We start from the raw sequence: 13224 nt of genomic DNA, 5'->3' as shown, positions 1-13224 counted from the left end.
GAAATTTAAATGAATCTATAACGCAAAATTATTCTGTTTTTACGAGATTGTAATATTATTTTAAGATTTATCTTGTTTTTGATTTAGGACGCAGTGCACACTAACCGAATCATGTTAGCGTGACACAAGTAACTTTATCAAACAGTAATTCGGTGTCAGTTGAGTCGATTGTTTGTGTTTTATTAGCGTTGTTAGGTTAAGAACATCATTTAATTTTATTCTTATTAAAAATCACTATCTACGTACAAAAAAAAATGGCTGAAGACGGGGAAACTGTAGGTATATTATTGTAAAATTTGAGTTTAAGATATCGCTTCAAAGTATTAATAATAAGAAAAAATAGAAAATGTTTGTGCTCCCGTTTTGACTTTTTTTGTTTTAAAACTTCGCTATCCCATTTCAGTTATTAGAGAATGCCATTTATAGAACGAAAAGTTCCATTTTTTTGTTGTTTTTATGAGCTTTTTCTAGGATAAATACTTAGAACGTAGTACCTACGTACCTGCAAAGGTTCCTGATTCTATATTAAATGCTGTACAAGGAATAAAAAGCCACTTTTATATAGCTTGTTTGTGTGTTTTTAGGTTGTGTATTAATTTTATGATGGATATCCCCTAATACTGTACTTATTGTTCAGCAATAATGTAATTTTTGTAATAAAAAATAAATTAGTATGATAACTTTTACATAAAGGCGTTAGTCAATTTAAGTACATTAATTAATTTTGAATTATTATAATTATTTACCCTATTAAAACGGATTCATAAGCTTTTTTCAGTAGGAATTTGCAGTCTGTATCAATATTCTTTTAACCATTTAACTGGTACAATTAGATGCATGTGTGACATTTTACATAAACTTTTTATTTTCAGTGATACAAAGTGCTAGATTCCTACATTGACTGTTACGTAATATTAAAACTTTAATTATATTTATTTTTTAAATATGCCATTCTTTTACATTTGTTGTCAGAAATTGTAGTAATTATGGTCTCTGTTCTCCTTAGCTAGCTTTGATAATTTGTTATGAAACTGAATCATTTATGAATTACTGGGTTTTATAGTACTTTTATTTACTTTGTTCTTTAATACTAGATTGATTCCAATAGAATTTAACACTAATAAAGTTCATCTTTAAATTATAGAATTTTTCATTAGATCATGCTTTCACAATAATGTACTGAGGTTAGGACATCATTAGTGAATTCTGTTAATTTAATTTTAGCAGAATTATCATGAACTGTTAGTTGTAAATACAACAAAAAATTCTTTTGCAACCATTTTACTGAAACCTTTTCCTAAACGTACATGCAGGATGTTTTCCAATACATTTTCTGTAAAATCTCATTAATTTGTTTTGAACTGAAGACATTTGTAATGCAAATTTTCTTGGCTGGGCAATTGTTGCATTAATTCAAGTATGCTTTTATGGATTTTCAATAAAAATAGGTCAGCAGACATAAATAGTTAGCAGAACTAAGTCAAGATTGGCAATATATATTCTCGTAATGATTTTCCAAGTAACATTATGTTATTATTTGTTTTTACATAATTGTCACCAATGTTTGAGAAAATATTGGAATGATACTTATAGATCTGTAATTACAAACACTTGAAAATCTTGCTAATATTTAAGTAATTTAGAAAAACTCAAAATGATAAACAAAAATTAAACAAGGCAAGAATTTACAATGGGTCTTATAATCTTTTGACCACTAATATCTTATTGATCTGACGTTAGTGCTTGGGTGAAAAACGCCAGCGTCTGATTGATTGGACGTTAACAATGAACATGCTTTTAATGTTAATATTGAATCAAGTATATACAGTGATTTATTTTCAGTTGATAATATTAATTATGATGATTCAGCAGACAACAGTCTGCTGAATCATCATACTTGGAATCATCTTACTTTTCATACTTGGCATGAATCATGCACTGGACCAACTGACATTTTCCCTTTTCTATTTCTTGCTAATTTCTATCGGTTTACTTTAAGCTGGCCACCACTGTGTTATCATTTATCGTATTACTTTGTGCTGTGTTATTATTTAGTGCATTGAGAATGAGTCAATCACTGTTAAATGAAAACACTATTTGACATTTTGTTGAATATTATAATTTTATTAGTGACAGTGAGTTGTATGGTATACCATTACTTCTTCAGAATCGATTGAAGGCGAGGCTGATGATACTGATTTGGATCCAGTTACGACCCAAGTAGTGTTAATCCTCAGGACTTAGGTTCCTCAGCAACCTTTCAACTAGCTGGCCTGCAGATAGATCAATGTTGTTATCGTTTGAGGAGGATGATACCTCTTTTTTTTCTTTTTCCTGTTTAGCCTCCGGTAACTACCGTTTAGATAATTCTTCAGAGGATGAATAAGGATGATATGTATGAGTGTAAATGAAGTGTAGTCTTGTACATTCTCAGTTCGACCATTCCTGAGATGTGTGGTTAATTGAAACCCAACCACCAAAGAACACCGGTATCCACGATCTAGTATTCAAATCCGTGTAAAAATAACTGGCTTTACTAGGACTTGAACGCTGTAACTCTCGACTTCCAAATCAGCTGATTTGGAAAGACGTGTTAACCACTAGACCAACCCGGTGGGTTAGGAGGAGGATGATACCTGCTGCTTCTCAACCTACTCACTGCTGAGGCCATCCCTGTCTCCTTCATCACGTCTCAAGTAGTGAATTAACATCAGAGTCACATGGTAGCAATGGATGGGATGATATAGTAGAGGACAATGATCCCGGGCACACGGATACATTTGGCTTTCATGAAGCTCCTGAAGTAATTGCAACCATTGCCCACCAGATAAGTCTTCTCCTATATCTTATTTTGATGTGTTTTTCCTGATGACCTTTTTAGACTTAATAGTGACTCACACAAACAACTCTGTGAAAAACTTTATTCAATGAAGTCAAAATACATTTGAAGTCCACATCTCAATCCTGTTGGGAAAGACTGTTCCTAGCCACTGATGGTCTTTAACAGAAGCTGTCTTTCAGCCTCTAACTTTTTACATCTCAGTAATAAACCAAGCCTCATTGGGATGCCACTGATGTAAATGCCTTGGTAGACATTTACATCGGTGTTTTATAAATTCAGATTTGGCCTTTGCTGCAGGCCTCTTCTGGACATCTTCAAAGTCCTACATCATTACCCTATTTGTAGTCCACAGCAGGAATTGTGTTTGGAGACCGGTAAGCTTTGTTGAAATAAAAGTTTTCCTTGCTATTATATTGAGTATGGCTGATTAAAAAACTAACAGTTTTAAATGTATTGGTCCACAGAATCTTTTCAATGTATGCCTAGGTTAGGAAAGTTTTTTCAAGAAACCGTTTTTGAGTCAATTCTAAAATTTTTTTACATGGTATACTCTCAAAACTTGCCAAAGTCAAAACAATCCTCATATGATCCTTGTGTTTGATTCTGCCCTATAATTGAGGCATGCCAATAAAGTTTACAAGCGGTATTATAGACCAAATGAACAACTGTCGGTGGATGAAAGTTTATTAGGCACTAAAAATCACACCCAACTCTTACAATATATGCCTAACAAGCATCACATGGGGCATCAAGTTGTGGTTGCTTTGTGATAGTGTTACAAATTACTGCTTGTCATTCTTTTGTTACAAAGCTATTAGGGATAAAGATGGAAACAGTGAAAAAAAGGACTTGGTTTTACGGTTGTCATAAAACTGCTAGAAATGGGAAATTTTTTTTACAAAGGCTTTCATGTGTTTCTTGACAACTTTTTTATATCAGTTCCCCTAGCAAAAGCTTTGTATTCAAAACTTACACATGTAATAGGGGCATTACGAAGTAATAGAAAAGCAATATCAGCACCCATGAAGAAAAAACTCAAAGTTGGAGAAAACAAGTATTGTCACAAAGGTTTTTTGCTCATGTTTGGCAGCTGGCAAAAAAGTCTCAAAAAAAGCAAGTATATGGGAAGAGTTGAGTCATCTGATGAGATGCTATACTACTACTTAGATGAGCACCTCACTTTTGAAATACTGGGAGAAAGTGACATTTCACATTATAGGGAGAATGATAGTAAATTTATATATTTTGTTTAAAGACAATACAGACAAATACTTATAACTAAAGTTAACAGTTTCATTGGTTGATTAACTTACTGTTGAATGGCTTGGTGATCAAGTGTCGCTTCAGATTCAGCGATGAACCTCTTGAAATTTTACCCGACAAAAAAAGAGTGAAATTGTTCCGTAGATTAGCAGAAGTCAAGGTGGTAAAAGATAAAACCAGGTACATTTGCAAAACATGTAATAAGGGTGTGCATCCATTATGCTTTGCAAAGCAAATTTGCCAAATGTTCTAAAACGGATAAATAATTTCTAGTTCATTTTTTTATTTTTTATGTGCAAATTGATAATTTCCCAGTGCAAATTATTAATCAATCGTACTTACTTCAAAAGGATTTATTCATTTACTGCTCCAACTTTAGTAACAGGTAAGAATTTACAAATTTTGATCTTAGTGTGTAGATACTAAAATTTATTAAATTTTATTGATCTAGTTAAATTATTCATAGAATGTTCTAGTTTTTTGTATGTGGTTTTAAAAATGCCTTAGGAGTAAATTAAAAATATTTCTCGTGTGTAAAATACTTTTTCTACTACAGCTTTTTTTAGTTCAAACTGCATTTTTTAAATTTAAAAATTTATTTTCATTTTAACAATATGTATAAAAAGATCAATAACAAGTATTCATATTAATTTAGGTGAATAAAAAAGGTCATTTAATTTTCTAAAAAACAAAGAAACCAAATTAAATTTGCTTTATAAATAAAAAAGTTATTAAATATTTTCTGACATTAGGTCATATCATCAGATTAGGCCCTGGAGATTTGGGTGGGGAAGTCACGTCAGGCGCTGGTGGTCAGTGTTAAAATATATATATATATATTTTTTTAAAGTTTGAAAAACCACATCAGTATGTTTAGAGCTAGATAAAAATTCACGTTTTGATTGCTACCTCCAGTATTATGTGATCTTAATAAATATTCATAAAAACAGATTAAGAGTTTTTAATGCTGTACAGTCATCGATATATCCGAGCTGTACTGCATCCACTCCCTTAGAGAAAGTCAATTGTCTTATGCATTTCATGTTCATGGGAATTGAAAATGTGTTAATAGTTGTATATAAGTATATTAATTAGTGTTTTGTACTCTTGCTACTCATTGATGAAATAGTCTTGTTTTCATAATGGCATTGTATGCTTGTTTAAGTTTTAGGTTTTGTAAAAAAAATTGACAAATAAATTTTATTGTGTAATAGGTGTTTTGAATTAGTAAATTAAAGATTGATGTTCCAAAATTAAATATGGTAGTAAGTTTAATTATATTATTGACTGAAAAGTTCAAACTTAAATATGTGTGTAATGAAATGTGATCCAGAATCTAGAATTAATTTAAGTGGAGTAGAGTACATGAAAAAGTAGAGGGGTTCAAATAATAATGAGTCTTGGTTGTGGCCGGCTTCGATGGCGCCGGTGGTAGTGTCTTGGCCTTTCGTCTGGAGGTCCCGGGTTGAATCCCGGTCAGGCATGGCTTTTTCACATGCTACAAAAATTTTCATTCATCTCATCCTCTGAAGTAATACCTAACAGTGGTCCCAGAGGTAAAAAAAGGTCTTGGTTGTGAACTGTGAACAGTTACTAAAAGTGACAAATGAACAAGAATGCTTGAAGTACATGAAAAATTTACAACAAAAAAAATTGTCTGGTTCAGACAAGATATGATTCAAAAAATATATATTGCCAACATAAGTCATATTTATCAGTTTAAAAATATTGGGTAGTTAGGCTCATTTATGCAAACATGTATACTCAATATACTTCAGTATATACCTGAGTATATATATAATATACTCAGTATATATCTGATGAAAACTTTGATAGTTAATGATGATAGTCCTTTGTAATAAATTAACAAATAATATTGTGTTAACTTTAAAATTTATTGACTCAATGATAGAAAATTGTTTGCATTTATTATTTAGATGAATAGACACAGTACCCAGGATATTCATAAAAATATAATTAATTTAACTTATTTACATCTAAAAAAAAGTAAGCCATATTAATCAAGTAAATTTGTTAGTGTCTAATGTATATATAATTACTATTTATTTATAAAATAATGATGGTTTAAAGTAAGTAACATTGAAATAAATTAATATTTACTGAGAAACTTCCACTTTCTGTTAACATGATAAGAAGTGAAAGAATAAATTGATTGACATAAATTGGATGAAATTCATTAAGGCAATTTCTCCTCCATCCAAGTGAGAGTTCTAAACATGTCAATTAGATGAACACTCTTCAACAAAGTATAAACAGCTCAAAAAAAGGAATTGTTTAAAGAAAAATGTTCAATGATATGCAGAATTGTGTTAATCATTGATACAGTTGCCATAAATATTAAAGGGAAAACTATGCATTCATTTTTAATGTTACTGTTTTGCAGCTAACTGTTTTCAAGCCACTTAGGGGTAAAAGTGCTTGAAGATTTCAAATTCAGTTAGGACAGCTAAATTTGTAATTTTTCGTGAAATGACTATGATCATTGAAAGAATGATGTTAAGAATAGAGAAACATGCAAAATTTTCTCCTTTGTCTACAAATCATTTGGTGATTTAAATAAGTATTTATTTCTTTACTATAGACTGCTTCTACAATTAAAAGATGCTCCTCTTTATTCTAATCAGTATTTTAATTCTGTGTTTATTTTCTCTTAGCAATTTTTTGACAAAAGAATTTTGTTTTATAGATTTCTCACTGACAGGTTTAGTCATCTTTTCCACAATTACATTCACTGAATGTAAACAGATTAATTTCCTAATAAGATTAACAAGATTTCTTGCAGGAAAGTAATTCTGCGTAATCATGAAAAACATTTGAAGCGCATTGAATCTTCTTTCTACAAATGTTGTGATACAGGAAAGAATTGAAAGATATCATTTACATATTTTTCTGTAGTGTTGCATACAACAGATAAGCCTGTTGCATACACTTTTTTTGTTAGTAGTCTAGATATTCATCTCGGCTTCAGGTTATACCAGTAATGGGCTTTAGAATGTGCTACATTTGTTTGTCAGATGTTTAATAATATTAAGAACTGATCTGTGGTTTGAGGGTGGACCAGTGGTTTAAGGCTGTTGTTAATTTACTTCATATGTGTCTTGAACACATATGAGTTAGTAGAGTTCTTAATTGTTATCTTAGTTGTTAGTAGAGTTCAACAACTTTGGTGGATTGTAGGTTTGTCATTCTTGTTTTCCAGTCATGCTTTTTTTATATATTTAAAGTGATCATGAAATTCAGTGCAAAAGAAAACAGTTATGACTCATGCTATAACAGCCCTGACATTTCTTTTAAGCTAGCAATTTATATTGGAGAAAAAGAGTGACAGGACTCACCTACGTTGCACTCAGTAAAGTTCCAACAATTTTCAGGTCTACAATAGAAGAAAAAATAGCAAATAGAGGTGTGACTCCATTGTGAACTCTGATGGACTCTGCTCAAACATTATATTCTTATAGAGATGGCATCCAAATATGAGATTACATTTCAGTCCTTTTTCGAGGCTAAGGAATAAAGGGACCAAAACATATAAATAAACACTAAAGCTCTCACTGGACTTACTGGTGTAGAGTAAGTCCAGTAATTTATTATTTTATTTTTAAATAATAAATTAGTATTATTTTGGTTTCTTCTGCTGAGTAGAATCTACATATATATATATATATATATATATATATATAATATATATATGTTATATATATATAATAAACATAATTATTGTTTATGTTTATATATAAACATAATATATATATGTTTTGTAACAGAAAGGGTACTTTCATCATTGGCTTTATGTCAGAATTATGGTATATTTAAAGCATTTGTTCTCAAAGTAGGCAATAACACCCCCTTGTGGGTGCTGGATGCCTTCAGGGGGGGGGGGTTAGTAGAAGACCCACAGAAAATTAGGGGCGTTCAGGCGGTCTACAAAGGTGATGGCTGATTAAAAAAAAAGGCTCTTTTCCTGATATTTCAAACCAAAATTTATTACCTACTACACTGGTACAAAAAATTAAAGGAACACCTGTATTTTATGATAAAAAATTATTGTATTCAAACTTCTTTAACTTTGCAACCAAGAGGCTTAGAGAAACTAATAAAAAAAATTAAAGGTTGAATACCCTACTTTTTGACAGTATAATTCAGATTTCAAAAATCATCAAATTAAAAATAACTGTGAGTAGAAAAGTTTAAAAAATTTAAGTTTTTCTTCATGTTTGATAGATCGCATGGAGGAAACAATTTTTTTTCAGTAAACTGCATTAAAATTGTTTAAAAGCTTAAGACTTTAGCTTTAATTCCGTTTTTTGTATGTCTATGATTTTTCCGAACCTAAATATTCCACTTTAAAGAGAAAAGGCCAGGCCACTTTTGTCTTTAATGCTGCATATTTCCCGATCTAAGCAATGTATTGATACAAATAAATATGGAAACTAAAGCGTTTAAATAAGGGAAATTAAAGTAAATTCGAACCTGAAATTAACAAACTCATTAAAGCACATCATTTTCATTCTTCACATTAATGTAAGTGTAATTTTTCAATTGAAAGCTTCATTTTAATTATTGTATTGCTATATTGAATACGCTATCACTATTGTTATATAACTACATAGATACAACTGTAATTTTTTTGAAAGAAATTTTAATAAAAATACTTCCAAATATGGTTAAATATGTGTTTTAATTGCTCTCATTTAAAATGTAAGTTTCAACTCAGAAATAGAGGACATACCATGTTTAAAAACAAAAATTTTCTTCTTTTTAAGAGCGCATCTTAAAAACAGCAATTGCAGTTATTATTTTTAACATATGGTAAGTTTAAAAATTTTGGGGTGTTAGAAAGTGTTTGATTCTCAATGTGGGTGGTAGGCGAAAAAGTTTGAGAATCAATTATTTAAAGCAACTAAGCAACTGAGGTATAAGAAGTACTGTTTTAGAGCTGCTTTCCCCGAGAGTAATGATTGATATTTACTGCATGGCCAATTCCTAAAGTTCCTATGGTGAATAAAATAAAGGTGTTACTTATGGGGTTGAATATCATCTGTTTTTGTAGGTTTGACATATTGATATCCAGCAGTATATTCTGTTCTGTGATGGCAATCTGTGACCACTCTTCTGTAAACCTTCCCCTATAAGCCTGACAGGGGACTTGTTATACTTGAAAATGGTTATTCCATTTTTGGGAATGACTTGTAATTCATGTCATGTTATTCATAACCATTATGTTTACGATGCTTAACATTTAACATAGTATTTTAGTTACCAATTAAAAATTAATTTGAAATATTAGTTTTATATTAATTAAAAATTGAAAGCTTTTTAAGGAAATCGGACTTATTTATGAATATTAGTTTATCTTTATGCATATTATAATTTTCATAAAATAATATTTGTTGTGACATTGATAATACTTTATCTATATACTTAATTATATACTAAAAATTAGTATATAATTAATTAAAGATTTGTGTAATGTCTATACGTATAGAAGAATATTACATATGAGAAGATACTGTTTTTCTTTTTTTTTTAATTTTATCCAAAAGGCAACAATTCTGCTGTTGTTTTTGATAGAAACGTGTTTGTCATTACATATTTCATTTTTTACAGTTACCAGCAATTACTGTTAAAGAGCCGCTGGATTTAATACGTTTAAGCTTGGATGAAAGAATTTACATCAAAATGAGGAATGAAAGAGAGTTAAGAGGAAGGCTGCATGTAAGTGTTATATTAGACCTGACTAGAAAGTAACTTAAATTTTGGTATAAAAAAACAGTAGCTGTTGGAAAAAACTTATTACATGCAGTTTGAAAATACATTTCAAATTGCTTAAAAAACTACTTTTGAAAGTTTTACTTTGTAGTGCATTTATATTAAATACTGTAAATTGATGTTTTACCTATATCTGATATTTTTACTTCAAAAGGCTCCATAAAAATTTGTTTCTTTTATACTTAATTTGAAAAACAATTTCCAAAGTGGAGGTAGAATCTATTTTATTACAGACTCATATAATTTAATTTTTCATTGAAACATGGTCAGTGTAGTTTATTAATGATGAAAATTATGAAAAAAAAATTCATCTGATTGCTTAGTGTAGAAGAAAATCATAATCAGATATAGGATATAGGAGAGTGAAGGGACAGATTAGTATAGCATACCTACAATACAGCATGTTATAATTACAGTGAAAGTACACATTGTGTGCACAATTATGACAATTTCTTGCCATTAGTGTTTCATGTTTTTTTTATATATATTAATTTTTTTAATCAAGTATTCATTGATAGTCGGCTTCAAAATGTATGCTTCAGTATAAGGCTCATTATTTACTGCAAAGGTACATGTGTGCATGTCAGATTAAATGACTTTTCTGTACTGAAAATAGAAAATAGTACTGTAATCTGTACTGTATAATAGAAAATAGTTTTTTCAGTACTTTTTAAATGGTTACCTACAGTTATGTTTATAATTAGTATAGAAATTGAACAGCATTACTTCATCCTGCAATCAAACAATAACAATAATGTACTATTGTACAAAATAGTCATTCTTTGTAAAGTAATTTGTTTTTCTATATTAACCCGTATCTTTAAATTCTTGTTGAACAAGTTTTATTTATGTAGTTTGGTGGTTAAGATGTAATATTATCATAGTGTGATGTAATTTATAAAAATTTCAAATTTAAATTATAACTTGTAATTCAAGCCGATTGGATATTATTCTGTATTACAGTAGGAACAGTTTAATGTTGGCCAATTTATATTGTGTTAACCCAAAAACTGAGTGAAAAATTTGCATCAGTGTGTTTGGTGCTGTGAATTTTTATTATTCTTAAACAAGGATTGCGTAAATAAGAATTATTGAGGTTGCAGTAACTGAAGGGATAGAAAATTAAAATTTTCCATTGAAGTTTTTGAAAATACAATGAAGAGGAAGGAAAGATATTTTTGGAAGACACCATGGTCTTAAAAAAACAAATATAGATCTGATCAGCTAAATAGTATGAGTGATTATAAGTTATGGCTACAATATTTAAAAACAAGGCCAAAGAAAGAATAAAAAGGAGTCTATTATGGAATGGAAAAATTTTGATCCATATCTATAATAAAAAAAAGAATTTTCATCACTGAACTGTAAACATCTTAATTTTACTGCTAGTAAAGAAGTCATAATTTGAGTTCAAATAGGTAGATTGTTATTTTAAAATATTCTAGTGGCAATAACATTCACATAAAATAATGTTTTACAGAAATAATATAGAATTACAGATTTAAAATATTTCAAAAAAACTTTGAAATAAAACAATTTAAATGAATGAACTCAGAAAATGTATATTGTAACCAGTATTATTGCTACTAAATGTTATTTTCTTCTCTGTTTTTTAGTTTTTGTACCAGGTTGATCTGTTAACTACCAAGTGGGCTATGACTTATGATTTTCCTAACAAAGAACCATTTTTTCATCCTAATCTTTATTTAATGGTTTGCATTGGGGATAGATGTTTGCAAATTTATGCTCCATTGTGAAATTAAATAAAAATTAAATAAAATATGACTCTTTTCTATTATTCCTTATTATAGGAAATAGATCTATATATATTTACAGAACCTCCTTAATAATTAACATTTTTTTTAGATAAGGATGCTTTATTAAATAATAAAAAAAAAAAATACAATTGAGGAAACAATACGAATAACCTGATGCAGTTGCTGTGTGAGCAATGATTGCACAACAAATTATAATTGTATAAACATTTTTACATTTGTAAAATATTTTTAAACTTACAACGTACATATGTATTTTACAATCAACATTATTCTTTTACGTCATTAATCTGATCTGAGGGACTCTAGAATTGATCTAAGTAGCACTTTCCTCTTCTAATAGTGGATTTAGTATTAGTAATATAACCAAAATATTGTAATGAAAAAAATTTTGTTCAATATTGACAGAAGTTAATCATGAGCCACTGAAAAACTGCCTTTGCATTGATTTTGTATCAGACTTTCACAGCATTATGATAAATTAAAACATATAATAGGTTGTGTAATAAAATTTTACAATTTTACTGTATTTTTAAAAAAATTATGTTTATTGTTTTACAGGCTTATGATCAGCATTTAAATATGGTATTAGGAGAAGCAGAAGAAACTGTTACCACAGTAGAAATAGATGAAGAAACATATGAAGAAGTGTATAAGACAACAAAACGAAACATTCCAATGTTATTTGTTCGTGGAGATGGTGTTATCTTAGTTTCACCTCCTGTGAGAGCTGGAATTTAATGCTGCTCTTAAATAATGCATTAAGCTTATTGTAATTTACTTTGTGTATTTTAAAATTTTATTTCCTGTTCAGTTAACATTTAAAAATTCAGAAATTATCATTTCTGTTTAATGTAGATTATATTATGTTTTTTAAAGTAAAAATCAGAAGTGCTCTAAGTAAAAATTTATATTACTCTTTTCTACCTTTTTCCTGTAATTTTTATAACTAACTGGATTTCAGAAATGGAAAATAGTGCTAGAATTTGTATTATTTTATTTATTATTGAGTTTTCAGTTATTTGACTGGTTTGATGCTATTTACTTTTTCTTCTCTGTGCTACCTACACTACATTTAACCTACACTTAGTTAATACATCTTTCATCCTACTAATATGATCTAAGAAATTATTATCTTCATTAAAGCATTTATAGAAGAACCTTTGTCAATTGTAGAAGGACCTACTTCTTCATACTTTATGATATTGTAATTGGTTAGCTCCTGCAATTTTTTTTGATCTTATTTTTATTATTTCATTATAACATCTCCTTCAACAGAATCTTCTCAGTGAAACACGAAATGAGATTAATAAATTGATGACATAACGAGGGAAGTTAAAATTAGTTCATAATCCTTTCCAAGGAACCATCTTGGTAGAACTTTTAATTTTTATGATATTTCCAATTCAGGTCTGTAATATTCACTGGTGACACTCACAAACTTAACCAACACTTTTTTTAACATTTTCTTCACCTATTCTATCAGGAAAACGCTAACTTCCTAAACATTAGTAACCCATTACAATAATTTTTTGACTGAAAACTGCTCCTTTA

The 13224-nt window shown here is 29.3% G+C and overlaps 1 protein-coding gene across 1 annotated transcript; it reads left to right on the top strand.

Moving 5' to 3' along the window:
• The first annotated feature begins 106 nt into the window (after positions 1–106).
• LSm3 (U6 snRNA-associated Sm-like protein LSm3) lies at positions 107–12577 on the top strand. Its single transcript, XM_075377321.1, has 3 exons — positions 107–275; positions 9734–9841; positions 12232–12577. Exons 1-3 carry the CDS (start codon positions 255–257, stop codon positions 12409–12411), a joined length of 309 nt encoding a protein of 102 aa, XP_075233436.1. The 5' UTR covers positions 107–254; the 3' UTR covers positions 12412–12577.
• The last annotated feature ends 647 nt before the right edge of the window (positions 12578–13224 follow it).

Source organism: Lycorma delicatula, chromosome 1 (genome assembly GCF_047948215.1).
Source record: "Lycorma delicatula isolate Av1 chromosome 1, ASM4794821v1, whole genome shotgun sequence".
In the NCBI taxonomy this organism is placed as follows: domain Eukaryota; kingdom Metazoa; phylum Arthropoda; class Insecta; order Hemiptera; family Fulgoridae; genus Lycorma; species Lycorma delicatula.
Note: the sequence above shows the minus strand (reverse complement) of the source record. Positions and strands in the feature narration are given on the sequence as shown.